Raw genomic sequence first — 26,304 nt, 5'->3', positions numbered from 1 at the left:
TGGTTGAGTTTTCGGTTTTCCCGTTTTTTAATTTTTCAATTTTTGGTGTTTAAATTTCTCGATTTTTCAATTTCTTCGTTTTCAATTTTTCGATTATTGAACTTTTCAATATTTCAGTTTAGGGATTTTTCAATTCCCTACTTTCTCGATTTTTCAAATTTTAGATTTCTCAATTTTTCTATTTTCAATATTTCAATTTTCGGATATTTCACTATTCCGATTTTTTTATTTTTTGATTCTTCAATTTCCCGATTTTTGAATTTTTCCATGTTTCAAATTTTCAATTTTTCGCGTTTATAAGTTTTCGACTATAATTTTTCAAATTTTTTGATTTTCTATTTCTCGATTTCTCGACTTTTCATTTTTCCGATATTTTAGTTTTTTTATTTTGTAAATTTTCGATTTTTCCATTTTTCGACCTTTCGATTTTTTGCCTATTCGACTTTTGCATTTATCGATTTTTCGATTTTTTTGATGATTCTATTTCTTCATTTTCAATTTTTTGACTCTTCAATTTCTTGATATCTCAATTTTTAGCTTTTTAAAATTAAAATTTTTCAATATCCCAATGGTTTAGTCTCGGTTTTCCCGTTTTTTCGATTTTTCAATTTTCCGATAATTCAGTATTACGATTTTTCAATTTTTTGATTCTTCAATTTTTGCCGTTTGTAAGTTTTCGATTTATCGATTTTTCGAATTGGCAATTTTTAGATTTTTCGAATTTTCGATTTCAAAATTTTTCGACTACGGTTTTCCAAGTTTTTTATTTTTCCATTTCTCGATATTTCAAATTTCAGATTTCTATTTTTTTCGATTTCTCAATTTTCGGATATTTCAGTATTCCGATTTTTCAATTTTTTGATTCTTCAATTTTTCGATTTTTTCATTTTTGAATTTTTCCAATTTTCAAATTTTCAATTTTTGGCGTTTGTAAGTTTTCGATTTGTCGATTTTTCGAATTCTCGACTTCCAGATTTTTCGAATTTTGAACTTTTCGATTTCAAAATTTTTCGATTACAATTTTTCGATTTTTGGATTTTCCCATTTCTCGATTTCTTGGCGAATGTTTCGAAATCTTTTTTTTTCGATTTTTCAGTTTTTCAATTCTTCAGTTTTTCAATTTTTCAATTTTTCGATATTTTAGGTTGTTGATATTTCAATTTTTCGATTTTTTTAATGTTTCTATTTCTCGATTTTCAATTTTTTGATTCTTCAGTTTCTCGATATTTTAATTTTTAGGTTTTTAAATTTAATTTTTTTAATATTTTCGATGGTTCAGTTTTTCGGTTTTTCTATTTTTTAATTTTCAATTTTTTAATGTTAAGTTTTTCGATTTTTCAATTTTTTGATTCTTCAATTTTTCGATTTTTCAATTTTTCCAGTTTTGAATTTTTCAATTTTTCAAATTTTCAATTTTTGGCGTTTGTAAGTTTTCGATTTGTCGATTTTTCGAATTCTCGATTTCCAGATTTTTAGATTTTTCGACTTTTTTGATTTTTCTATTTCTCGACTTTTGAATGTTCCGAGATCTAGAATTTTCGATTTTCACTTTTATGTCATCGATATTTCAATTTTTCAGTTTTTCAATATTTTGGGCTTTTGATTTTTCAATTTTTTGATTTTTTACATTTTCGATTTTTCGACATTTCGATTTTTTCACTTTTCGACTTTTAAATTTCTTGATTATTCAATTTTCAGGTTTTTTATGATTCTATTTCTCAATTTTCAATTTTTTGACTCTTCAATTTCTTGATATTTTAATTTTTAGCTTTTAAAATTTAAAATTTTTCAATTCTTTAATGTTTAAATTTTTCGATTTTTCAATTTTTTGATTTTTCAAATTTTCGATTTTTGAATTTTCAATTTTTGACGTTTGTAAGTTTTCGATTTGTCGATTTTTCGAATTCTCGATTTCCAGATTTTTAGATTTTTCGACTTTTCGATATCGAAATTTTTCCGACTACGATTTTCCGCTTTTTCGATTTTCCTATTTCTCGACCTTTGAATGTTCCGAGATCTAGAAGTTTCGATTTTCAGTTTTTATGTCATCGATATTTCAATTTTTCAGTTTTTCAATATTTTGGGTTTTTGATTTTTTGATTTTTTACATTTTTGATTTTTCGACATTTCGATTTTTAGACTTTTCGACTTTTCGACTTTTAGATTTCTTGATTTTTCAATTTTTAGGTTTTTTTATTATTCTATTTCTCAATTTTCAATTTTTTGACTCTTCTATTTCTTGATATTTTAATTTTTAGCTTTTGAAATTTAAAATTTTTCAATTTTTGGATAGTTGAGATTTTCGGTTTTCCCGTTTTTGATTTTTCAATTTTTTGATTTTTTGCATTTTCGATTTTTCGACATTTCGATTTTTAGACTTTTCGACTTTTCGATTTCTTGATTTTTCAATTTTCAGGTTTTTTATGGTTCTATTTCTCGATTTTCAATTTTTTGACTCTTCAAGTTTTTGATATTTTAATTTTTAGCTTTTAAAATTTAAAATTTTTCAATTCTTTAATGTCTAAATTTTTCGATTTTTCAATTTTTTGATTCTTCAAATTTTCGATTTTTGAATTTTCAATTTTTGACGTTTGTAAGTTCTCGATTTGTCGATTTTTCGAATTCTCGATTTCCAGATTTTTAGATTTTTCGACTTTTCGATTTCGAAATTTTTCCGACTACGATTTTCCGCTTTTTTGTTTTTCCTATTTCTCGACTTTTGAATGTTCCGAGAGAATTTTCGATTTTCAGTTTTTATGTCATCGATATTTCAATTTTTCAGTTTTTCAATATTTTGGGTTTTTGATTTTTTGATTTTTTACATTTTTGATTTTTCGACATTTCGATTTTTAGACTTTTCGACTTTTCGACTTTTAGATTTCTTGATTTTTCAATTTTTAGGTTTTTTTATTATTCTATTTCTCAATTTTCAATTTTTTGACTCTTCTATTTCTTGATATTTTAATTTTTAGCTTTTGAAATTTAAAATTTTTCAATTTTTGGATAGTTGAGTTTTTCGGTTTTCCCGTTTTTGATTTTTCAAATTTTTGATTTTTTACATTTTCGATTTTTCGACATTTCGATTTTTAGACTTTTCGACTTTTCGATTTCTTGATTTTTCAATTTTCAGGTTTTTTATGATTCTATTTCTCAATTTTTAATTTTTTGACTCTTCAATTTTTTGATATTTTAATTTTTAGCTTTTAAAATTTAAAATTTTTCAATTCTTTAATGTTTAAATTTTTCGATTTTTCAATTTTTTGATTCTTCAAATTTTCGATTTTTGAATTTTCAATTTTTGACGTTTGTAAGTTTTTGATTTGTCGATTTTTCGAATTCTCGATTTCCAGATTTTTAGATTTTTCGACTTTTCGATATCGAAATTTTTCCGACTACGATTTTCCGCTTTTTCGATTTTCCTATTTCTCGACTTTTGAATGTTCCGAGAGCTAGAATTTTCGATTTTCAGTTTTTATGTCATCGATATTTCAATTTTTCAGTTTTTCAATATTTTGGGTTTTTGATTTTTTACATTTTTGATTTTTCGACATTTCGATTTTTAGACTTTTTGACTTTTCGACTTTTCGATTTCTTGATTTTTCAATTTTTAGGTTTTTTTATTATTCTGTTTCTCAATTTTCAATTTTTTGGCTCTTCTATTTCTTGATATTTTAATTTTTAGCTTTTAAAATTTAAAATTTTTCAATTTTTGGATAGTTGAGTCTTTCGGTTTCCCGTTTTTTAATTTTTCAATTTTTTGATGGTTAAATTTGTCGATTTTTCAATTTTTCGTTTTATCAGTTTTTCGATTTTTGTATTTTTCAATTTTTGGAATGTTTTTAATTTAATTTACATTTTGATGTTTAAGCAATTTTTTTTGTTCGGTTTTAAGTTATATACTTGTTACTTTCACACTTTGTGCCTATTCATTTTTTAGTAAAATTAGGAAAATCAACACCAGATTTTAATCGAATAAATTAAATTTTATTCCCAACAGATTATACAAAGTATTTAGAGAATATGAGCTCCTCCAATGAGTCCATGTCCTCCGATGAGTCCGGATCCCAAACCGTATCCGTAAGCACCTCCGTAACCGTAGGCTCCTCCGTAGGCGCCTCCGTAGACGGTGCGGGCGATGGCTGGGCCGGCTACGACGGGACCGGCGTGAGCGACGGCGAGAGGAGCGGCATGGGCTACAGCGACTGGGGCGGCATGGGCCACAGCGACTGGAGCGGCGTGGGCGACGGCGACGGGGGCGGCGTGAGCCACAGCGACTGGGGCGCCGTGGATGGTGCGGGTGGAGACGACGCTAGTGGCCAGGGGGGCGGCGTGGGCCACGGCCACGGGAGCGTGGGCTACGGCCAAGGGGGCGGCGTAGGAGGTGGCCAAGGGGGCTCCGATGAGGCCTGCGTTGGCTGTGGCAACGGCGAAGGCGACGAAGACGGCGACGAACTGCAACAAATGGTTTGAATGTGCACATTGACACAGCGGTGTTGGTACTTACGGAGTTCATTTTTGATGTTGGGTTTTTGAGTTGCGTTTGTTAGAAACGTCGAGTGGTAATGATGTCTGTGGACACGAATTTTGGGTTTTTATAGTTCGACAATGGCCTCAACCTCAACGAGATATTGGTGGCCACCCTAAATAAAACTGGTTTGACACGCAATGGTACAAGTGTTAAAGCCCAACTATAATGTCAAATATGTAGGTATTAGTATCACCCATTATATTGATGGTACAGATTTAGTGTGTTGCGAAATTGTTTAGTTTATGGTGACCATTGGTTCGTTTTATTAATTAAGGCGACCTTCGATTTTATTGCATCTTTTGGCTGAATAAGTGCATTTCGTGCCTAATAATCATCCATCTTGTGCGCCCTAATTGACAATTTATCTAACGTTTCACAACTGTTTTTACTGTAGGCGGTGACAATGGAAACAATAACTTATTATTTTGTCGAAGAAATGTTTCAGAAGCTGTTGGCATAAAATTTGCATATTTATAGCACTGGATTTATTTTTTAGAGACTATGATTAATCCGCACGTGGGTTTTTATTAATATATTGTGTTGTAGTGTATCAAAAAATCGCTATATTTTATTTTTTCGCAACATAAATGTTGCAAGTGACAAATCAATCAGGAAACTTTTCTATCTATGGCGAAAAATGTTACATGGGAGCAGAACTCGTTTCGGTTTTCATCAACTCGGAAAACTAGACCAAAAACTGGGTCTCCTACAATAGTAAAAAGTTGCGTGTGATAGGATTTAAATTAGACTGATATGGAGGACTCATTTTTTTTTATAATAATAAACTGTTGTTAATGTGTCAGTAAATTTATCTTAATTGTTTAAATTTATCGTCGATAATAAATTTAAGTTTCGATGAATATTGCTGCAGGGGTTTGTGAACTATTGATTTTAAATATCAATTAAAAGAATTGTTTCGAAAGGAACTTGTTTTATGTTTTTTGTTGACTTAGACACCATTTTTTTAACGTAGATATTTATGTGCATTAGCGTTATAAACTCTTTCCTACCGTATTAAACGAATTATTATTTTTTCGATTTTTTTCCAAATCTTAATAGCTGAAAAAATTGCTCATCATAGTTGAAACAAATTTAACGAGTTTTGCTAAAAATTACTATTAAAGCTTAAATTTGACGAAATTTTATTTTAACAGGTACTAGCCCCGCCCACCCATCCTGTCTTTTCTTAAAGGATATGTCATTTGCCAAAATCAGTCTTATCTTAGCAGGTACTAGCCCCGCCCACCCACCCTCTGTTTTCTAGAGGGTATGTCATTTGCCAAATTCAGTGTTATCTTAGCAAGTATTATGTTTTGCCTTTTTTTTCTTCTTAATATACAGTCTTCTCTTCCCAACAAGACACTCACATTTCTCTACAAATTTACTAGAAAAGATAACTACAGTAACTACGTGCATATATTAAGAAAAAAACGCAAAAAACAAACCCCGCCCACCCACACTCATCTCTATTGTGACGACTTGTTTTATTCGTCGTTAGCTGAGGGGCGGAGCTTATTTGTAAAATTCTTATTTCTCTACAAGAATCTACCATGTGAAACATGTTTTTATGTTTTTAAAAGAAAACTATATATGTCAAGAAAAAATAAGCCCCACCCGCCCGCCCCAACCTCAAATGTAATAAATTTTTCATTCGTTGTCGGGCCAAGGGGCGGAGCTTAAGTGTAAAATCCATGTTTCCAGACAAAGATTTACCATTTTAAACGTTTTAAATATCTTGACGGGAAAAGAAGATTACGTATATTCGCAAAAAACGGCAAAATTTAAGGCCCGCCCACCACATTTTTTTTTATTCGTTGTAAACCCGAGGGCGGAGTTTAATTGCAAAATTCTGATTTCTCAACAAGAACTTACCACCTGAAACATGTTTTTAAGTATGCTGTTGTTGTTGTAAGAAATCTGTATATATTAAGAAAAAAAAAAAGCAAGGATAAAGCACTTTATACAGTATGTTTTTTAAATAGCAATATTAGCATGCACTTCAATTATTTTCAACTATACAATTTTTTGAGAATTTTTAGACGATTTTTTCAAAATTGAAATTTTCCATTATGTACTTATGCAAATTTTGACCCACTTTCGACGATGTTCGAAATTTATTTAAATACATTTTCTTATAAATTTCAATTAATTCCGAATTTTTTTAACATTTTTTGTTAATATACGTAGTCTTCTTTTCACAAACAAAAAACTTAAAACATGTTCAAAATAGTAAATTTTTGTAGGGAAATATGGATTTTGCAATTAGGCTCCGCCTCTTGGTCTGACAACCAATGAAAAATTCATCACAATTAAGATCAGGGCGGGTGGGTGGGGTTTAATTTTTGCTTTAATTTTTACTTAATACATAATATATAGTTTTCTTTGAACAACACGATTACTTAATAAATATTTTGCAATAAAGCTTTGCCCCCCCCCGCATGGATTTTTTTTGTACATAATTTTTTATTTATTATTAAATATTTTTTGTTTATTCATGAAAAATAACAGCTTATTTGATAAAATGACTTTTTTTCAAAATCTACATAATAAAGAATTTTTTTATTATTTTTTTGGCACTCCCGAAATCCCAGTACATAACGTAATGAAGAGTTAATCCGCCGTTTTCCAGACACCCGGTATATTACTAGATACGAAAGTCACAGGTTCCAATGTAAGGAACCAGTTTGTGTTCATTAATCGTCAAAATTATAAATTTTGTGCACAAAAACACTTTTTTAGTTTTAATGTCAATATTAATGGCCTCATTATACCGTGGTAACAACTGCTGACATTTTACGAAACACTGGTTGGCAAAAAATTGGAAAACTTCAAAAATTGGATCATTTAACGAAATCAAACACAACATAAACTAAGTATCGAATTTATTTGTTTTTTAGGAACAATCGAATGCCCATTTTACATATCTAAAACATACTTAGGTGCTTTGGTAACCATAAATACTGACCACGTTACAATAAATAAAATTTCAACAATCTGTTTAGGTACAATTTAAAAATAACGTCTAGGAAATTTTCTATCCAACACGAGACATCATCATGGTTTTCGCTTTCATGGCACCCATTCCTCCCATTCCCCCCATTCCTCCCATGCCCATCATGCCTGCGCCCATGCCTCCCATGCCGATCATGCCTCCTCCCATTCCGCCTCCCATGCCTCCCATGCCCATCAAGGGCATCATCATGGCCCCGCCGCCCATCATGCGCCCGGCGCCGATCATGCCCGCTCCCATTCCAGCGCCTCCCATCATGGGCATCATCATCTGGGCGCCGATTATGACAGCGTTGATGGCAAGGACGACGACAGTCTGAAAATAATTATCACAATTAATAATCAAAAATGGTAATAAGTGTACGTACCAGAGTGTTCATTGTGTGATAATTTCTTGGAGAGTTGTTCTTCGACTATGCTAATTACAGTCAGCTGATTATCTTATATAATCAAAGTGTTGTCCTCCAACTAAAAATTGATTCGGCGTAGATAATTTGATTGATAAGAGTACGTAGAGTTCTTTGACTTAGAGGAGATTCAAACCATGCGTAAGTGTGTCAATCGGATTTTACGAATTACGTGTGAATTAAATCAATTTATAAACAATAATAAATTAGTTAACAGGTATAATTTAAATTTCGACATTCCTAATTGGATCTACTTTAGGTGTGGAGCGTGTAACCACATTGGAGACATGTTTACGATGCCTAAGTTATGCCACTGGGTGGTGTTTAATTAGTAACGTCAAACCTATAATTATTATGATTTTTGAATGGGTGTAATCATCACTGGCATTTAAACAGTTAAACACATGTTTTTCAAAAACTATTGGTTCAGATTAAGAAATCTGTTCAGCTGGAACCTAGCCATCCTCACATATTTATAGGACTGGTTTTTGACAACTTTGTTACAAATTCTTTTTTTGTCTTACGTAATTTTGGCAACAATTGCTTCACACTTTTTGTGAACTTTGCGAAGTTCAGGTCAATAAATTTCCACAACAATGAATCACCTACTAAATACTTTTACGCTAAGATGAGTAAAGGAGCCGATTTTTCCATCAATTCGTCCAATTTGTTTACGATTTCACGCACGCGTAGTCAAAATTTTTCTGTTGAAATAGTACAAAAGATTACACGAAAACCAGTTCGGTGCGAAAAAAAGCCCATTGTCAAGGTTAGTGTGTCCTATATAAAGCTTGCGAATGTTAGTCCCGACATAGTTTCAAACAACTAAAACCATCACCATGAAGTACATTGTAAGTGGTCAAAATTTTCGCTGGGTGAGTTTTTTTGAAATTTTTGTTCCAGGTTTTCGCTGTTGTCTTAGTTTTGGCCGTTGCTGCAGCCTACGGCCAGATTATCACCACTGGAACTACCTCCTTGACCAATGGGGTGGTTGCTCCCGTCGTTGCTACTCCCTGGGCTGGAGGTCTGATTGCTTCTCCATGGGCTGGTGGTGCCGTTGTTGGTACAGTCTGGTGAAAAGCTACTACGCTGTGTTTATAAAATGAGGCTAGTTATGATTAATAAACCTATATTTTTGTACATGTTATTTTTATTTGAACAATAAGATTAAAGACTTGCTCTGAAAATGAGTTTTAAAACCCTATTAAATTTTCATAATGTGTTGAAGAACGTCTAAACAGTGCCCTGTATTTGGCGCAATCAAGTGTTGTGGAACAAGACTTGTTAGTTTAGACATGATATTTATTCTAGTCACTTGTGATACAATAATTAATTAAAAAACAGGTGTTTACTTATATTTTTCTAAGATTGTTATCTCTGTAAACCGGAATACCAATTTATATAAGCAAAATCAGAAAATATCCTTACATAACTAAAATTTCCAGTAAAATTTAAAACTGTTAGCAGAGTTTATTCATATACAGCATTTCGATATTCTGTGAAACTGAATAGGGAACACATTAATCAACTACAAGGCAGTAATTTACAACAGACAAGTAGTTAAGATAATTCTGGCAACTATAACAATCAATTATCGCTTGTGAACTCACTTTTGAGCATTGGTTTAGAAGTAGAGCTCCATAAAATTTTATTGCACCATAAGATATTTGCATCGATAATGGCTGCTTAACAACCACAGAAAAAACCGGGTTTACTATATTACTCAGCCACTAAATGTCTTTATTAACGAATCGATTGTTTTACTTGATTCAAATCTCATTCTTATTTTTTTATTGGATTTTAGTGGATTTATTCAATTTGTTTCAGTGCTAAGTAACGTAAGAAATTTTCAATGCTATTAAACCGGACTTCCCTCGACTTTCAAGTTAATGAAAAATGTATATCGGGAAGTATTTTTCATTACAAAAACTGAGCACGAACTGAAAAAAAAAACAGTGAAACGTTAAAAATAGACTTTAATATCAAAATTTTATAATGTCTTAGTACCCTAATTCAATAATAAATTTACTGTGACACCCAGCGAATTGAGTCTCATTTCATTGAGAACAACTATTTGCCAATAACTTTCTGTCGCTTGTCATAAATCAATATGTTAATTAAAAACACTAATCTACATTTTTGCAAAATAAATGAAACTGTGACCCGATAACAAACATCTGTTGTTTAAATATTACCAACTAAAGCACCGTTGCATACATTAATTCCTACTTTGTTTAATTTTTGTATTGTTTACAAATTTTACATACTCAAATTGGTAATTTAATAATACGACATGATCGCCTTGGAGATGAATCTATTATTGGATCCAATTTAATTTTCAAATTTAGCGCGACAAATTATCAGTATTTTCGCCATTTATAATACAGCGTAAAAAAAGCTATAAAAATCCAGTTATTGTGTTTGTTTTACAAATTTATGCCAATCGTATAAAGTTTGACGTCCGCCTAGGTACAACATTCTGGTGAAATATTTTTAAAACTTACGGGAGACTTATCTGCATAAGCAAAAACTTACCACCAAGGACTTAGTGTCCTATATAAGCTTTGCACATCCTTATCCCGACATACTCAGTTTCAACAACTATTCAACAATCACCTACAAGACTTCAATAATCTACCATCATGAAATACATGGTAAATTTTATTTATTTATTTTTTCTTTGTTATAGACTTTTTCATATTTTTGTTCATAGATCGTTGCTGTTTTCTTCGTTCTGGCCATCGCCGCCTCCTACGCCCAAATTCTTACGTCTGATCTGAACGGCGGCTTGATTTCCCCATTGGGGGTGGGTGTAGCTCCTTTGGGTGGAGGACTGGTCGCTTCTCCATGGGCCGCTGGACCTCTTGTTGGTGGCATATTGTAGAAGATTATCAACCTACAGTGTGACATCACTGCCTGGGTTCCATTTATAATAATTAAAATTATTGTAAAAAAATAGGAACCAATTGTATTATGTGTATATAATAAAGAGGCTATTTTTCTATATTTTCGTATTTTTATTAAGGAAATACCACCGGGTGACTAAACTATAATAAGAAGAAAAAGCAAAATATAAGCCCCGCCCGCCCCATCTTAATTGTGATGATACTTTTTTATTCGTTGTGAGCCGGGAGGCGGAGTTTAATTGCAAAATCTTAATCTTAATGTCAATATTAATAGTTTCATTATACCGTGGTAAAAACTGCTGACATTTTACGAAACCTTGCTAAAAAAATGTACAACTCTCTCAAAAAGTAGACGATTTAACGAAATCCAACACCAGACATTATCATGGTTTTCGCTGCCACGGCACCCAGTCCTCCCATGCCCATCATCCCCATCGAGGACATCATCATACTACATGATTGCCGCCCATCATGGGGCCCGGCGGCAAGCATGCCTGGTCACATTCCATACTCTTTAATCATGGATAACATCATCATTGAAACAACTACCGGGTGACTATAATATAACAAGAAGAAAAAAGCACAATATATGCCCCGTCCACCCGCTCCATCTCAATTGTAATGAATTTTTCAGTCGTCAGACCATGGGGCGGACCCTAACTGCAAAATTCGTATTTGTCTACAAAAATTAATTTTAAACATGTTTCCAGTTTCTTGTTGGAATAAGAGATTACGCATATTAAGAAAAAGAAATCCCAAAATGTAAGCCCCACCCACCCGCCCCCATCTCAATTGTGATAATTTTTTTTATATGCCGCGAACCAGGGGACGGGCTTATATGCAAAATCTTTATTTTTCTACAAGAAATTACCATTTGAAACATGTTCTTCAGTAATCGTATTCAACGAAAACTATACCTATGTATTGAGTGAGAAAGAATGCCAAAGATTAAACCCCACCTATACCTGTCCCGATCTAAATTATGATAAATCTTTCATTAGCTGTTAGACCGAGGGGCGGAGCTTAATGACAAAATCCATATTTCTCTGCAAGAAATTACCATTTTAACCATGTTTTCAGTTGCTTTTGGTAATGTATAACAAGAAGAAAAAAACAAAATATTATATGATCTAAGCAAAATATATAATATATGTGAATATTACTGATTGAAGCACATTTTTCTTTGGCAATTCTGAATCGTTGGCAACAATGCTTGAATGTCAGTTCATAGTTGTCATTTTGACATGAGTAGATGCCAGCTGGCAGTAACAGTGCTTAGTGTTATAAATTTCAAATTGACAAGACGGTGTGCCCTTTGATCATATAATAATTATATTATTATATGATCTAAGGGTGTGCCATCATAAAATTTTAAATATGTTACCAACCTGCGAAAAAAATAATTAATTAATAAATTAATAAACACGCTCGCTTGGGAGACGAACGTAAATTATTAGATCCAAATGAATCTTCATATTTAGTGCGGCAAATTTATCAATATTTTCGCCAGCACAAAAAAAGCCATGAAAATCCAGTTACTGTGTTTGTTTTACAAATTTATGCTAATCGCATCAAGTTTGATGTCCGCCTGGTAAAACTTTCTGGTGAAATATTTCACAAACTTACGGGAGACTTATTTCCATAAACAAAAACTTACCACCAAGGACTTAGTGTTCTATATAAGCTTTACACATCCTTATCCCGACATACACAATTTCAACAACTAGTCAACAACCACCTGCAACACTTTAATAATAACAATTAAACATCATGAAATACTTGGTAAATTTTATATATTTATTTTTTTTTGTTACAGATTTTTCATATTTTTGTTTATAGATCGTTGCTGTTTTCTTCGTTTTGGCCATCGCCGCCTCCTACGCCCAAATCCTGACGTCTGATTTGAACGGCGGCTTGATTTCCCCATTGGGGGTGGGTGTAGCTCCTTTGGGTGGAGGACTGGTCGCTTCTCCATGGGCTGCTGGACCTCTTGTTGGTGGCATATTGTAGAAGATTACTTAGCCTACAATACGACATCATTGCCTGCGTTCCAGTCATAAGTTTTTAAATTATTGTAAAAAAACAGGAAAGCAGTTGTACTGTATGTAATATAATAAAGAGGCAATTTTTGTATATTTTCGTATTTTTATTAAGGTAATACACAAACTTCAAATCAACACAAAATGTCAAAACACGAAATTAAACTTTTCGCTGTTATAAGAACAAATTGAAATAGTTTAAGAAAAAGATGTGCTTGAATTTGTCGTTTTTGACAAAAATATTAAAAATGCATGTTTCATATTACTCGTAAAAAATCCCTGAATACACCTAATTTTTTTTTATAAGTTTAGCAACAATACTGAAATTTGACGAATGATTGGATTTAATTGTCAAAAATTTCGATTTCTTGCAAAATAGGTCGAAAATTCACAGGTTCCTAATAAACTAGTTTGTGTTCATTAATATTTAAAAACATAAAATTCACTCGCTAATAGTCGAAATTATTAAATTTTGTGCACAAAAACACTTAAAAAAATATAATTTTCGCAAAAAGTAGACGATTTAACGGAATCAAACATACAACATAAAATAACTACCGAATTTATTAGGATTTAACTGATTATAATTTGAAAATAACCTTTACGAATTTGTTCTACGCAACACCAGATATTAGCATGGATTTTGCTTCCACGGCACCCATTCGTCCCATTCCTCCCATGCCCATCATGCCTGCTCCCATGCCTCTCATCCCCATCGAGGATATCATCATAGTTCCGCCAACCATCATGGTACCCGGTCGCGATCATGCCCGGTCCCATTCCAGCATCTTCAATCATAGATATCATCATTGAGAACAACTACCGGGTGACTATTAATGTCTGAAGCACATTTTTGTATTGATAATTCTGAATCGATACTTGTATAGTGACCCAAGACCTATAAGGTTATATGGCCATCATAAAAGTAGTTGACCGCAAATAAATACCCCCTTTGTGTGGTTCGCACTAAGCTTACCGGTTGGCAATAAATCATCTTCTAAGCATTTCTTGCTCATATTTAACAGGGCCGGCTTTCAAAGCGAGTGGTTATTTCGGAACCCTCAGCGGCTGCAGGTAGTAAAGAAATAGTGGAGTGGTGGATTTTCATATTTAGTGAAAGCCGCCCCTGAACGAAACCACAAGAGCCGGTCGAGCTGCAGTGGACACGTTATTTACGACCCTAAAACCTTTTCTATTGTAAACAACTTAACTTCGACACAATGGGATGATTTTATGATGGCCATATAACCTTATAACTCTTGGTTCACTATATGTCAGTTCATAGTTGTCATTTTGACATAGAAGTGGACAACTGGCAGTAACAGTACTTACTGTCATAAATTTCGAACTGACAAGGTATGCCACCATAAAATTTTAGATATGTTACCAACCTGCTAAAAATATCATTCGATACTTACCAATAACTTTGTCGCTCGTTATAAATCAGTGTATTAATTAAAAATATTAATTTACATTTCTGTTTAAGAAAAGAATTTGTGACCTTATATTATAACAAACATCTGTTGTTTAAGTATTATAGGCACTACTAAAACACCGTTACACTCATTAATCGTCAAAATTATTAAATTTTGTGCGCAAAAGCGCTTTATTTAGGTTTAATGTCAATATTAATTGTTTCATTATACCTCGGTAATAACTGTGGACATTCTACGAAACCCAACTAAAAAAATTTAAACTCTCAAAAAATAGACGATTTAATGAAATCCAACACGAGACATTATCATGGAATTCGATTCCGTGGCATCCATTCCTCTCATTCCGCCCATGTCCATCATCCCCATCAAGGGCATCATCATAGCTCCGCCGCCCAGGGTCATGGGGCCCGGCGGCGATCATGCCTGGTCCCATTCCAGCGTCTGTAACCATAGATAACATCATCATTGAAACAACTACCGGGCGACTATATTACAATAAGAAGAAAAAAGCAAAATATAAGCCCCGCCCACCCGCCCCATCTTAATTGTAATGATTCTTTTTTATTTGTCGTCAGCCGGGGGACGGAGCGTAATTGCAAAATCTTCATTTCTCTACAAGAAATTATCGTGTTGTTTAAAGAAAACTATTTATAAATATTTAGAAAAAAAGTCAAAAATTGTGTCCTATCCATCCGCCCCAATCTCAAATTGTGATCAATTTTTCAGTCGTTGTCAGACCGTGGGGCAGACCCTAACTGCAAAATTCATTTTTCTCTAAAAAAATTTATTTTAAACATGTTTCCAGTTTCTTGTTGGGAAAAGAGACTACGCATATTAAGAAAAAGAAATGCCAAAATCTAAGCCCCACCCACCCGCCCCCGTCTCAATTGTGATGATTTTTTTATATGCCGCGAACCAGGGGGCGGACTTAATTGCAAAATCTTTATTTTTTTACAAGAAATTACCATCTGAAACATGTTCTTAAGTAATCGTTTTCAAAGAAAAATGTATGTATTGAGTGAAAAAGCAAGCCAAAGATTAAACCCCACCTATACCTGTCCCGATCTAAATTATGATAAATTTTTCATTAGCTGTTAGACCGAGGGGCGGAGCTTAATTACAAATCCATATTTCTCTACGAGAAATTACCATTTTAAACATGTTTTTAGTTGCTTTTCGTAAGGTACAACAAGAAGAAAAAAACAAAATATAATATACAATATATGTGAATATTACTGATTTAACATCTTTGTTTTGGCAATTCTGAATCGTTGGCAACAGTGCTTGTATGTCAGTTCGTAGTTGTCATTTTGACATGAGCACGCTTAACAAAGGTCATGAATAGGTGGCAGTTAGCAGTAGCAGAGCTTAGTGTTATAAATTTCAAATTGACAAGACGGTGTGCCAGTGATAAAATTTTACATATGTTACCAACCTGCGAAAAAAATAACTCGCTATCTGCCAATAACTTTGTCGCTTGTCGTAAATCATTGTATATATTTCTCTACTAAGGCACTATTACATACATTAATTCCTTCTTTGTTATTTTTTTTTATAAACACGTTCGCTTGGGAGATAAATGTATATTATTAGATCCAAATGAATCTTCAACTTTAATGTTGCAAATTTATCAATATTTTCGCCAGCGCAAAAAAGCCATGAAAATCCAGTTATTTTGTTTGTCTTACAAATTTATGCTAATCGCATCAAGTTTGATGTCCGCCTAGGTAAAACTTTCTGGTGAAATGTTTCACAAACTTACGGGAGACTTATCAGCATAAACAAAAACTTACCACCAAGGACTTAGCGTCCTATATAAGCTTTACACATCCTTATCCCGACATACAAAGTTTCAACAGCTAGTCAACAACCACTTGCAATAATTCAATAATAATTTAACATCATGAAATATTTGGTAAATTTTATTTATTTTTTTTGTTATAGACTTTTTCATTTTTTGTTTATAGATCGTTGCTGTTTTCTTCGTTTTGGCCATCGCCACCTCCTACGCTCAAATCCTTACGTCTGATCTGAACGGAGGCTTGATTTCCCCATTGGGGGTGGGTGTCGCTCCTTTGGGTGGAGGACTGGTCGCTTCTCCATGGGCTGCTGGACCTCTTGTTGGTGGCATATTGTAGAAGATTATTAACCTACAGTGTGACATCACTGTCTGCGTTCCAGTTACAACAATTAAAATTATTGTAAAAAAATAGGAACCAGTTGTATTATGTGTATATAATAAAGAGACTATTTTTCTATATTTTCGTATTTTTATTAAGGCAATATATAAATTTCAAATTAAAACAAAATGTCAAAACACAAAATTACACTATTCGCTGTTATAAGAACGGATTAAAATTGGTTAAAAAAAGATGTGCTTGAATTTGTCTTTTTTGACATAAAAATTAAATATACTATTAAAAATGCATGTTTCATATTACTCGTAAAAAACTTCTAAATACATCTAATTTTTTGATAACTTTAGGTCATTCTTACCAATACTAAAATTTGACGAATGATTGGATTTAATTCTCAAAAATTTCGATTTCTTGCAAGATAGGTCGAAAATTTACAGATTCATGCCCATTTTCCACTTCTAAAACATATTTAGGTGCTTTGGTAACATAAAAAGTGACCACGCTACAATTAATAAATGAAATTTTAGCAAACCGATTATAATTTGAAAATAACCTTTACGAATTTGTTCTACCCAACACCAGATATTAGCACGGATTTTGCTTACACGGCACCCATTCGTCCCATTCCTCCCATGCCCATCATGCCTGCTCCCATGCCTGTCATCACCATCGAGGATATCATCATAGTTCCGCCGCCCATCATGGTACCCGGTGGCGATCATGCTCGGTCCCATTCCGGCGTTTTCAATCGTAGATATCATCATTGAGAACAACTATCGGGTGACTATTAATGTCTGAAGCACAATTTTGTGTTGGTAATTCTGAATCGATACTTGTATGTCAGTTCATAGTTGTCATTTTGACATAGAAGTTGACAACAGTACTTAATGTCATAAATTTCGAACTGACAAGGTGTGCCACCATAAAATTTTAGATATGTTACCAACCTGCTAAAAATATCATTCGATATTTGCCAATAATTTTGTCGCTTGTCATAACTCAGTGTATTAATTAAAAATATTAATTTACATTTCTGTTTAATAAAAGAATTTGTGACCTTATATTATAACAAACATCTGTTGTTTAAGTATTATAGGTACTACTAAAACACCGTTACATACATTAATTCCCACTTAGTTCAATTTTTGTATTATTTACATAATATTCCAATTAATAAGTTAATAAACAAAAATCCAAATCTTCAACTTAAGCGTGGTAAATTTATTAATATTTTCTCCATTTATAATTCACCACAAAAAAATGATAAAAATCCAGTTATTTTGTTTGTTTTACAAATTTATGCTAATCGCATCAAGTTTGATGTCCGCCTAGGTAAAACTTTCTGGTGAAATATTTCACAAACTTACGGGAGACTTATCTGCATAAACAAAAACTTAGCACCAAGGACTTAGTGTCCTATATAAGCTTTACACATCCTTATCCCGACATACACAGTTTCAACAACTAGTCAACAACCTCCTGCAAGACTTTAATAATAATAATCAAGCATCATGAAATATTTGGTAAATTTTATTTATTTTTTTTTTGTTACAGATTTTTTCATATTTTTGCTTATAGATCGTTGCTGTTTTCTTCGTTTTGGCCATCGCTGCCTCCCACGCCCAAATCCTGACGTCTGATTTGAACGGCGGCTTGATTTCCCCATTGGGGGTGGGTGTAGCTCCTTTGGGTGGAGGAGTGGTCGCTTCTCCATGGGCTGCTGGACCTCTTGTTGGTGGCATATTGTAAAACATTATCAACCCATCATTGCCTGGGTTCCAGTTACAACAATTAAAATTATTGTAAAAAAAATAGGAACCAGTTGCATTATGTGTATATAATAAAGAGACTATTTTTCTATATTTTCGTATTTTTATTAAGCCAATATATAAATTTCAAATTAAAACAAAATCTCAAAACACAAAATTAAACTATTCGCTGTTATAAGAACGGATTAGATTTGTTTAAAAAAAGGTGTGCTTGAATTTGTCTTTTTTTGACAAAAAATTAAATACCTATACTATTAAAAAGACATTATTCATACTACTCGTAAAAAATCTCTGAATACACCTTTTTTTTATAAATTTAGGGCATTCTTAACAAAACTGAAATTTGATGAATGATTTGATTTAATTTCCGAAAATTTAAATCTCTTGGAAGATAGGTGAAAAATTCACAGGTTCCTATTTAATGAACCAGTTTCTGTTCATTAATATTTAAAAACATAAAGTTCACTCACTAATCGTCAAAAATTTAAATTTTGTGCACAAAACACTTTCTTTTAGCTTTAATGTAAATATTAATGGTCTCATTATAGTGCTGAAATTTTATGAAACGCAAATAAAAAAAATTGAAAACGCTCCCAAAAGTTGAATTATTCAACGAAATCAAACACGCAACATAAAATATGTAAGTTAGGTACTGCATTTAATTACTTTTTGATAACAATAGAATGCCCATTTTCCACATCTAGAACATATTTAGACTTTTTGTAATCATAAACACTGCCCACGTTACAATAAATAAAGTTTCAACAAACTACCTATTTATAATTAAAAAACAACCTCTGGGAATTCGTTCTATTCCACACGGGGTATTATAACGGATTTTGATTTTATGGTACTCATTTCTTCTATTCCTCCCATGCCCATCATGCCTCCTCCTATGCCTCCCATCGCCATCGACGGGATCAACATTGCTCCGCCGCCCATCATGGGCCAGGCGGCGATCGTATAAGATCGCATTTCATTGCCTCCAATCATAGGCATCATCATTATTATCTATTGACCCTTTTCCTGTAAGCAAAGTGAGTAGACATTATATAAATTCCAATGATACAGAGTGAGACAACATCGCGCAGGCGAAGTCAGATTTTTGGAGCGCCAAGTTAAAATTAACCAATGAGCGATAGATTACGCATGTGTAGCTGGTTGCATTCTGTCAAAGCGGTTTGTTGTCACCAGAGATTTCTTAGTAACCTAGATACGGTGATCCTATGCAAAAGCGAACATACGTTCTTGGCCAACATGTACACTATGCGTTTTGCTTTCCATCTTCTTTTACAGCATGGGAACGCAGGGGTATGATTTTGTAGGTCTTTGTTTAAACCTAGCAATTTACGATTTTGCGCAGTAAACCCTTAAATTCTGCTAGCGCAAGTCGGTTCTTAATTCATACAATCGCCGGTGTTTGTGTTTGTTAGTTTGTTCTAAGAGATTTCTTAGGTTATAAGATTTATATCACGGTTATAAGTTTAAATTGCCTAGAATTTCTAAAAATGGGTTACAGAGTGTATGTTGTATGCAAAGAAAGATCTAATAATTCTTTTGTTTCGCAAAAATATTACAAAGATTTTTAATAATCCCGACATGAACAATCAGTGCATTTCTCAGGGATTACTAGATAATCGCAAAATACAATTGATGAAGGCAATAGCGCAAATTTAAAATTATTAATTTAAAAGTCCGCTTGCAACACGAAGCAAAACTGGTAAATTTTGCTTCAAAACAGGCGAAAATAAGAAGTAAATTAGTAAAATACATTTTATTTAATAATGAGTAACTAAGATTACATTAAATCACCAATATTTACTAATAATGTTAATAAATTTATACCACAGCTGTACGTCTTTTTTCTTTTTCATTTTAAGCTCTCAACATTGTGCATGCAAATAAATACAATACGATTCTCTATTTATGTTAGAAACGTTCGTGGCAACAAAAACTTTTGACTATAAGAAAATTGTATTATGTCATTTTTCAAGAGTTTCGCCGGTGTGAATGATAAAGAAAAAGTACGAAAAAAGGGAAGTCGACAGTCAAATTTATTCCAACGATCTTGTCCGTGTAATATTTTAATCTTAACATTACAAATCATTTTGGAGATTGCTTAGAAACTTTTCGTTTGCCACTTGTTAAAAAACTCGAGTTATGATTCTCTTTTATACCATTTTAAATCAGTGCACCAAATTATCAACCAATGTTAACAGTCGCTAGAATTAGACGAAGATAACACTAGTATGTGGTGCACATTACAACGAGTAGGAGAAAGAACTGAAAGTATGTCGACACTATTTTCATACATGTTGTTCCACACTCTGCTGCCCATAGCCGTATCTAGGTACTAAGAAATCTCTGGTTGTCACAGGCCTTTGCTCTGCTGCCGGAGTGCCGGATACGTGGTTTTGAACATGCGTGCGCACGGTAAGTCACTATGGAAGTTTTACGGTCTTACAGGAAAAGGGTCAATTGAAAACAGCTACTACTATTTTATTATTAACGTTTGAACCAAATTTTTGTGTTGGCAATTCTGAATTATTGGCAACAATGCTGACATGTTAACTTGGTGTTATAAATTTCAAATTGACAGTCAGGTGTGCCATCATAAAATTTTAGATGTCACCAACCTCACAAAAAATTAAAATTTTCTGTCACTTGTTATAGATCAATATATTAATTAATTGTAACCGTGCATCAATTGCTATTTTGTTTTATTTCTGGGGCGTTTACATATTCAAATTAATAATGTAGTAATTTCAGACAACTTGAGAACACACTCTTCTGGGAAATGATTGACTTAAAATGAAAAAAATTAATCACATAATTATCTTTCCACTTTAACAGGACCAATTTTTATCAGTAATATCCCCAATTATAATACAGCGCATAAAAGCTATAAAAATCCAGTTATTATATTTGTTTTACAAATTTATTTATGTTAATTATATTAAGTTTGATGTCCGCCTAGATACAACTTTCTGGTGAAATATTTTGCAAACTTACGGGAGACATATCTGCATAAACAAAAACTTACCACCAAGGACCTAGTGTCCTATATAAGCTTTACACATCCTTATCCTGACATACACAATTTCAACAACTATTCAACAATCACCTACAAGACTTCAATAATCTACCATCATGAAATACATGGTAAATTTATTTATTTATTTTTTCTTTTGTTATAGATTTTTCATTTTTTGTTTATAGATCGTTGCTGTTTTCTTCGTTTTGGCCATCGCTGCCTCCTACGCCCAAATCCTTACGTCTGATTTGAATGGCGGCTTGGTTTCCCCATTGGGGGTGGGAGTAGCTCCTTTGGGTGGAGGACTGGTCGCTTCTCCATGGGCTGCTGGACCTCTTGTTGGGGGCATTTTATAGAAGATTACTCAGCCTACAATACGACATCATTGCCTGCGTTCCAGTTATAATTTTTTAAATTATTGTAAAAAAGGGGGGAACGAGTTGTACAATATGTATATAATAAAGAGGCTATTTTTCTAAATTTTCGTATTTTTATTAAGACTACACTATTCAAACCAAAACAAAATATCGCAATACAAAATTAAATTACCCGCTTTTATAAAGACGGACGAAAATTTTTAATGATTTCATTTTGAACTTTGACAAGTTTTTTTTTTCGTATTTCTAATAAACCATATTACAAGCAAAAAAAATTAAAAAATTAACTTCTATAATAACTAAAAATAAAATAATAAGGGCATTTTGTAGTCAGGTCCAAGTTAGTGCTAAACAGAAATCGAATATATTGATAATAAAATTCAATAAACAATAATAATATGATGATTTAAATCCACTCAAAATATTTCTCCAGCACACTCTAGTCGGAAAATTTTTTCTACAAAAATCCAAAACATCAATTTTAATAAAAAATATAAATTACCGTTTTCGTATAAGGATATTTACACTAAACCCATGTATTACACACACGTCACGAGTTGGATATGTAGGTATTGTTTTTCCAAACGTGGCACAAAGACATCAGCTGATAAATTAATCAGGAAACGAAAATTACTTATTTTATTATTATTAATGAGAAGCATTGACATTCTACATTAAATGTTTATTTATACCTGATCAAAACAATCTGGTGTAATCATTCGTAAAGTTGCAAGATTTTTACAGTAGTAGGTCACACTGAGAACTTCAGCAAACTAGCTTACCACAAAAAAAAATATATTGCTGCGTGCGGTATTTTATGTGCTTCGGAAACGACGAAAATACTTTGTAAATAATGTTACAATTTTTTTCTCCGCGTCATCTTAATGTATACTGGATGTATACTAACGTGTAAAAAAAATGCATTATTCTTTGGTATGGTTTATTTACAAAAACACATATATCGAAGAGAGAGAGAGCGAGAGAGAGAGAGAGAGAGAGAAAGAGACTATATATTTTTGAGTATACTTAATACTGATTTATGTAAAAGTAGGTAGCTTTTTTTCTCGATTCTGGTCTCAATATATTTTTTTTTAACAATTTAGTTAATTTTAGCCCACATTGCTATTTTTTAATATTATGGAAGCTATGGTACGTACTTCCGCATATTCAAATGTCTTATGTTAATTACATTGTTTGTTTTATTAAATTTAACTGCCAATTTATGCAATTGTAACAAGTTGATGTCCACTTGACGCAACACTGTTGAAACAATTCAAAAAATTGCGCTAGAAACTTCACCCAAAAATGCCAAAAACACCCATTTTCAAGGATACTGTGTCCTATATAAACTACAACTGATGTCCATACCATCAGAGAAAAACACAAGCAGCCTTACCAATCGTACCAAGAAGTGTCTACCTAAATACTTCAAAATGAAAACTATCGTAAGTACTTTTACTAACAAAATATCCTCGTACCATCTTTGACTGTTCTTAGATCCTCGCTTTCTTCTTCGCCATGGTGGTCGCTATGGCCTACGGAGGAGTCATCGCCACCCCATGGGCCGCGCCCTTGAGCGCCGGATGGGCTGGCGCTCCCATCGCTACTTCCTGGAGTGGCGGCGTCGTCGCCTCCCCATGGAGTGCCGCCGTCTGGTAAAAACCCCCAAAACCACAACTATGTACAAAACCCAATAAACTATATTTTTGTAAAAAAACGACTTTCGCTACTCATCACACCTTTATTTACTAATGATGACAGAAATATACACAGTGAACTCCAGATTTATAATAGATGAACTAACCTAAAAAGTTGACCGTATCACCACAACTCAACCCTGGTAACCGCCGCCGTGTCCACCGTAGTTTCCGAAACCTGATCCTCCACCTCCAGCCGAAAATCCGGCGTAGTTTCCATAATTACCATAACCGCCGCCAAATCCACCCCCGCTGCCTCCGCTACCACCGCTGCCCCCTCGGCTACCTCCACTGCCCCCAGAGTTCGAACCCCCGGCACCGGAGTAACTGGTAACGGGGTAAACCCCGTTACCCTGAGCTACAGGTACGGTGTGGTAGGTCCTGGCTGAGTAAATGGTGGAAGCTGCTACGGTACCACTGGGAGAACCACCTGAGGCGTGGAGAAAACCACCATCGACGGAGTTTATGGTAACGAAGACGAACAAGAACACACACTGGAATTTAATTAATTTAGTTAACAATGTTTAAATTAGTTGTAAGAACTTACCACTGCTAAGGCCTTCATGGTTAATATTATTGTGACGACTTGTACTTCAAGTGATGGTGTTTGGGTCGCGATTTTCATTTATATACTAGTTTGTGGAAATGTGATATTCTTCAAGTACTTGTTTCAATGCAATACCGTGGCATGGATCAGTTACGAGTTTTACCAACATTGTGCACAATTTAGGGGTCATGTAAAAGTGACCTATTTGTGATGGTACCATTTCAGAACAAATAATAATTTAAATTCTTTAGTATTCAGTGTATGAAATGTGAGTCGATGTTACGTCACTTTATTTATCAAAGTCCAAAATTTGGTTTTAGACAAGGTTATAACACGCACGAGGAAAAAAACTCGTAGTACTTAAACTCAAATTTTATTGACATAACATTTAAAACACAAAATATGGTTAAAATAATACCCACAACCACTCTCTAAGATTACACTTTTTCAAAATCCAGCCAAACTCCTCCTTCAACGTAAGAAAAAAATTTTTTGACATCCAGCTGAATGGGAACTTTGGTCTTCGTGTTTAATGTAATTTTGTAATTTTCCAAAAGAACGCACAGAGCCAGTTTACCCAAAACCATGGCAAATCGAAGTCCTACATCATGTCTTTATTAAAAAACTCAAAAATAAAACTAAACGTACCTAAACACATCCTTTGTCCTTTCCCAAACCCTAGCCACGCAATATCCGGTCTTCCTTCTTTATTTTTGTTGGAAAAACGTTCAGGATCAAATTTTTCCGGGTTTGGGTAGTACTCAGGGTCATAGTGCACACCCACGATGGAAATTTTAACAGAAACCCCTTTCTTTAAACGAATAGAAGTATTAGGAATAGTATAGTCACTATTGCACTTTCTTTGCAATATTCTTCCAACTGGATGCTTTCTTACAGTTTCTGGAACACAAATTTAGTGTAAATTTTGGGCTACTCCAACCTATTTTACCTTGTAGTACTTTATCCAAGTACTTCATTTCAGCAATAGTTTTATAAGTGAGCTGTCCTCCATGTTTGGACAACACTGAGTTTATTTCCTCTTTGACTTTTTCTTGTATCTTGAAATTGTTTGCCAGTTCATACAAAGCAAAAGTTATCATTGAAGAAGGTGCTTCAAAGACAGCAAGAAAGAAAGCAAAAACTTGCGCCGTAACTTGATTCAAGTTTAATGGTTTTTCGTGCACGGAACTGTTATTCTTCATTTGAAGAAGCAACTGAAGAAAATCTTCTCTGCGTGTGTTGTTTTTCTCTCTATAGTTTATTACACGATCGATTAGTTTTATGAAGAACTGCTCCAAATCGGTTCCAGCTAATTTAAACTTTATAGCGCATAGTAAAGATTTAGGTAGTATTTCCGCTAGCATGATCTTCATCATACGAAAACCATTACTGTCAAAAAAGTTCTTGCAATAATTGTTGATATCTGATTGTGGATTTTTCAAAACCTCCCACTGTAACCCTAGTGCTGTTTCTCCAAAAACATCAACACAAAATCGTCCTAGCACTTCTTTAACATCCACTGGTACTCGTTTAATAGCTGCTTCATCCACAACGGTTTTTAGGTCTTCAGCGCAGTCAAGCAAAGACGGAAACATAAGATTCAACTTATTTGGAGAAAAATTTCGTGTTAATTTCGTTCTAAGATTCTTCCACTTATCATCGTGCATACGAAACATGTTTTCAGATAGAGGATCGCCTTCTTCATTTAAGTAAGTAGTACGGTTAGTAAAATGTTCAAAATCATTTTTTAGTATATGTTTGATTATTTTTAAGTCAGTTGGGACGTACACTGGGTGTAGAAACATATACACTCCACCGTGTTTAAATCCATTTGACTTGAATTTCTTGTAACATTCGTAGTAAAAGTCACCTTCGGAGCAGCGCCCCAGTAGGATGTCTTTCATGTTACCAAAAAAGAACGTGGGGTGCAGCATTGGGAGACCTACTCTAACCCAGTAGAGAAATTTCCATTTCGTATATAAAACTATTATTGCGATGCAGATGGTTATAGAAGTAGCTACAAAGATAAAAGCGACAGATGAAGTGGACAAAGCCATGCTGGATTTAGCTTGCACAACTGAGTAAAACAAGACTTCTTTGTTCTGTACTGACACGCACAAGCGTTTTATTAGTTTCTACCGTATAATTTTCGTGCGATAAGTCGTAAAATAATGCTTTAAAATTCGGAGCACACGCTTGTTTTATCTTTATCAAAGTAAAAATTATTTCTTTGTTTGGTCGTAGCTAAATGTAGGCTTTTATGACATCTTATCAAACTAAAAATGTTATCATTATCATGTGCCAGTTGTTGAATACCTAATTAGAAGTAGTTTCCACCTGAATATTACGCTATCCATCATTTACGCTTATTTTTTATCCTTAATCAGTCGTCAGTCGTTTTTTATCGACTTTTTTCA

General features: G+C 33.4%; 4 protein-coding genes across 4 annotated transcripts; 1 reads left to right on the top strand and 3 right to left on the bottom strand.

Annotated features, from left to right (window-relative positions):
• Positions 1-3,962: 3,962 nt before the first annotated feature.
• LOC135138063 (larval cuticle protein F1-like) lies at positions 3,963-4,581 on the bottom strand. The gene is made up of 2 exons (XM_064067947.1): positions 4,505-4,581; positions 3,963-4,452 (listed from the first exon to the last, which is right to left on the bottom strand). Exons 1-2 carry the CDS (start codon positions 4,511-4,513, stop codon positions 4,012-4,014), a joined length of 450 nt encoding a protein of 149 aa, XP_063924017.1. The 5' UTR covers positions 4,514-4,581; the 3' UTR covers positions 3,963-4,011.
• A 2,861-nt stretch (positions 4,582-7,442) lies between these two features.
• Positions 7,443-7,857, top strand: LOC135141550 (WAS/WASL-interacting protein family member 3-like). Its single transcript, XM_064073182.1, has one exon. It carries the CDS (start codon positions 7,585-7,587, stop codon positions 7,855-7,857), a length of 273 nt encoding a protein of 90 aa, XP_063929252.1. The 5' UTR covers positions 7,443-7,584.
• A 4,826-nt stretch (positions 7,858-12,683) lies between these two features.
• On the bottom strand, positions 12,684-13,768 carry LOC135140825 (uncharacterized). Its single transcript, XM_064071927.1, has 2 exons — positions 13,513-13,768; positions 12,684-12,893 (listed from the first exon to the last, which is right to left on the bottom strand). The coding sequence occupies exons 1-2, from the start codon at positions 13,636-13,638 to the stop codon at positions 12,684-12,686; spliced, it is 336 nt and encodes a 111-aa protein (XP_063927997.1). The 5' UTR covers positions 13,639-13,768.
• Positions 13,769-24,317: 10,549 nt separating this feature from the next.
• Positions 24,318-26,065, bottom strand: LOC135125505 (probable cytochrome P450 6a23). Its single transcript, XM_064051169.1, has 3 exons — positions 24,837-26,065; positions 24,536-24,787; positions 24,318-24,488 (listed from the first exon to the last, which is right to left on the bottom strand). Exons 1-3 carry the CDS (start codon positions 25,942-25,944, stop codon positions 24,325-24,327), a joined length of 1,524 nt encoding a protein of 507 aa, XP_063907239.1. The 5' UTR covers positions 25,945-26,065; the 3' UTR covers positions 24,318-24,324.
• Between the last annotated feature and the right edge of the window lie 239 nt (positions 26,066-26,304).

The sequence above is a fragment of the Zophobas morio genome, unplaced genomic scaffold (assembly GCF_036711695.1).
Source record: "Zophobas morio isolate AGI-343-1 ecotype UQ-CSIRO unplaced genomic scaffold, CSIRO_AGI_Zmor_V1 ptg000002l, whole genome shotgun sequence".
Lineage (NCBI taxonomy): Eukaryota > Metazoa > Arthropoda > Insecta > Coleoptera > Tenebrionidae > Zophobas > Zophobas morio.
Note: the sequence above shows the minus strand (reverse complement) of the source record. Positions and strands in the feature narration are given on the sequence as shown.

Coding starts and splice junctions, on each gene's coding strand:
- LOC135141550 (XM_064073182.1), top strand. CDS start 7,585: ATGGTTTTCGCTTTCATGGCACCCATTCCTCCCATTCCCCCCATTCCT.
- LOC135140825 (XM_064071927.1), bottom strand. CDS start 13,638: ATGATGGTTGGCGGAACTATGATGATATCCTCGATGGGGATGAGAGGC. Junction 12,894..13,512: donor AATCCATGCTAATATCTGGT/GTTGCGTAGAAC, acceptor ACTGGAACGCAG/GCAATGATGTCGTATTGTAG.
- LOC135125505 (XM_064051169.1), bottom strand. CDS start 25,944: ATGGCTTTGTCCACTTCATCTGTCGCTTTTATCTTTGTAGCTACTTCT. Junction 24,788..24,836: donor CTTGGATAAAGTACTACAAG/GTAAAATAGGTT, acceptor TTTGTGTTCCAG/AAACTGTAAGAAAGCATCCA. Junction 24,489..24,535: donor AGGACAAAGGATGTGTTTAG/GTACGTTTAGTT, acceptor GACATGATGTAG/GACTTCGATTTGCCATGGTT.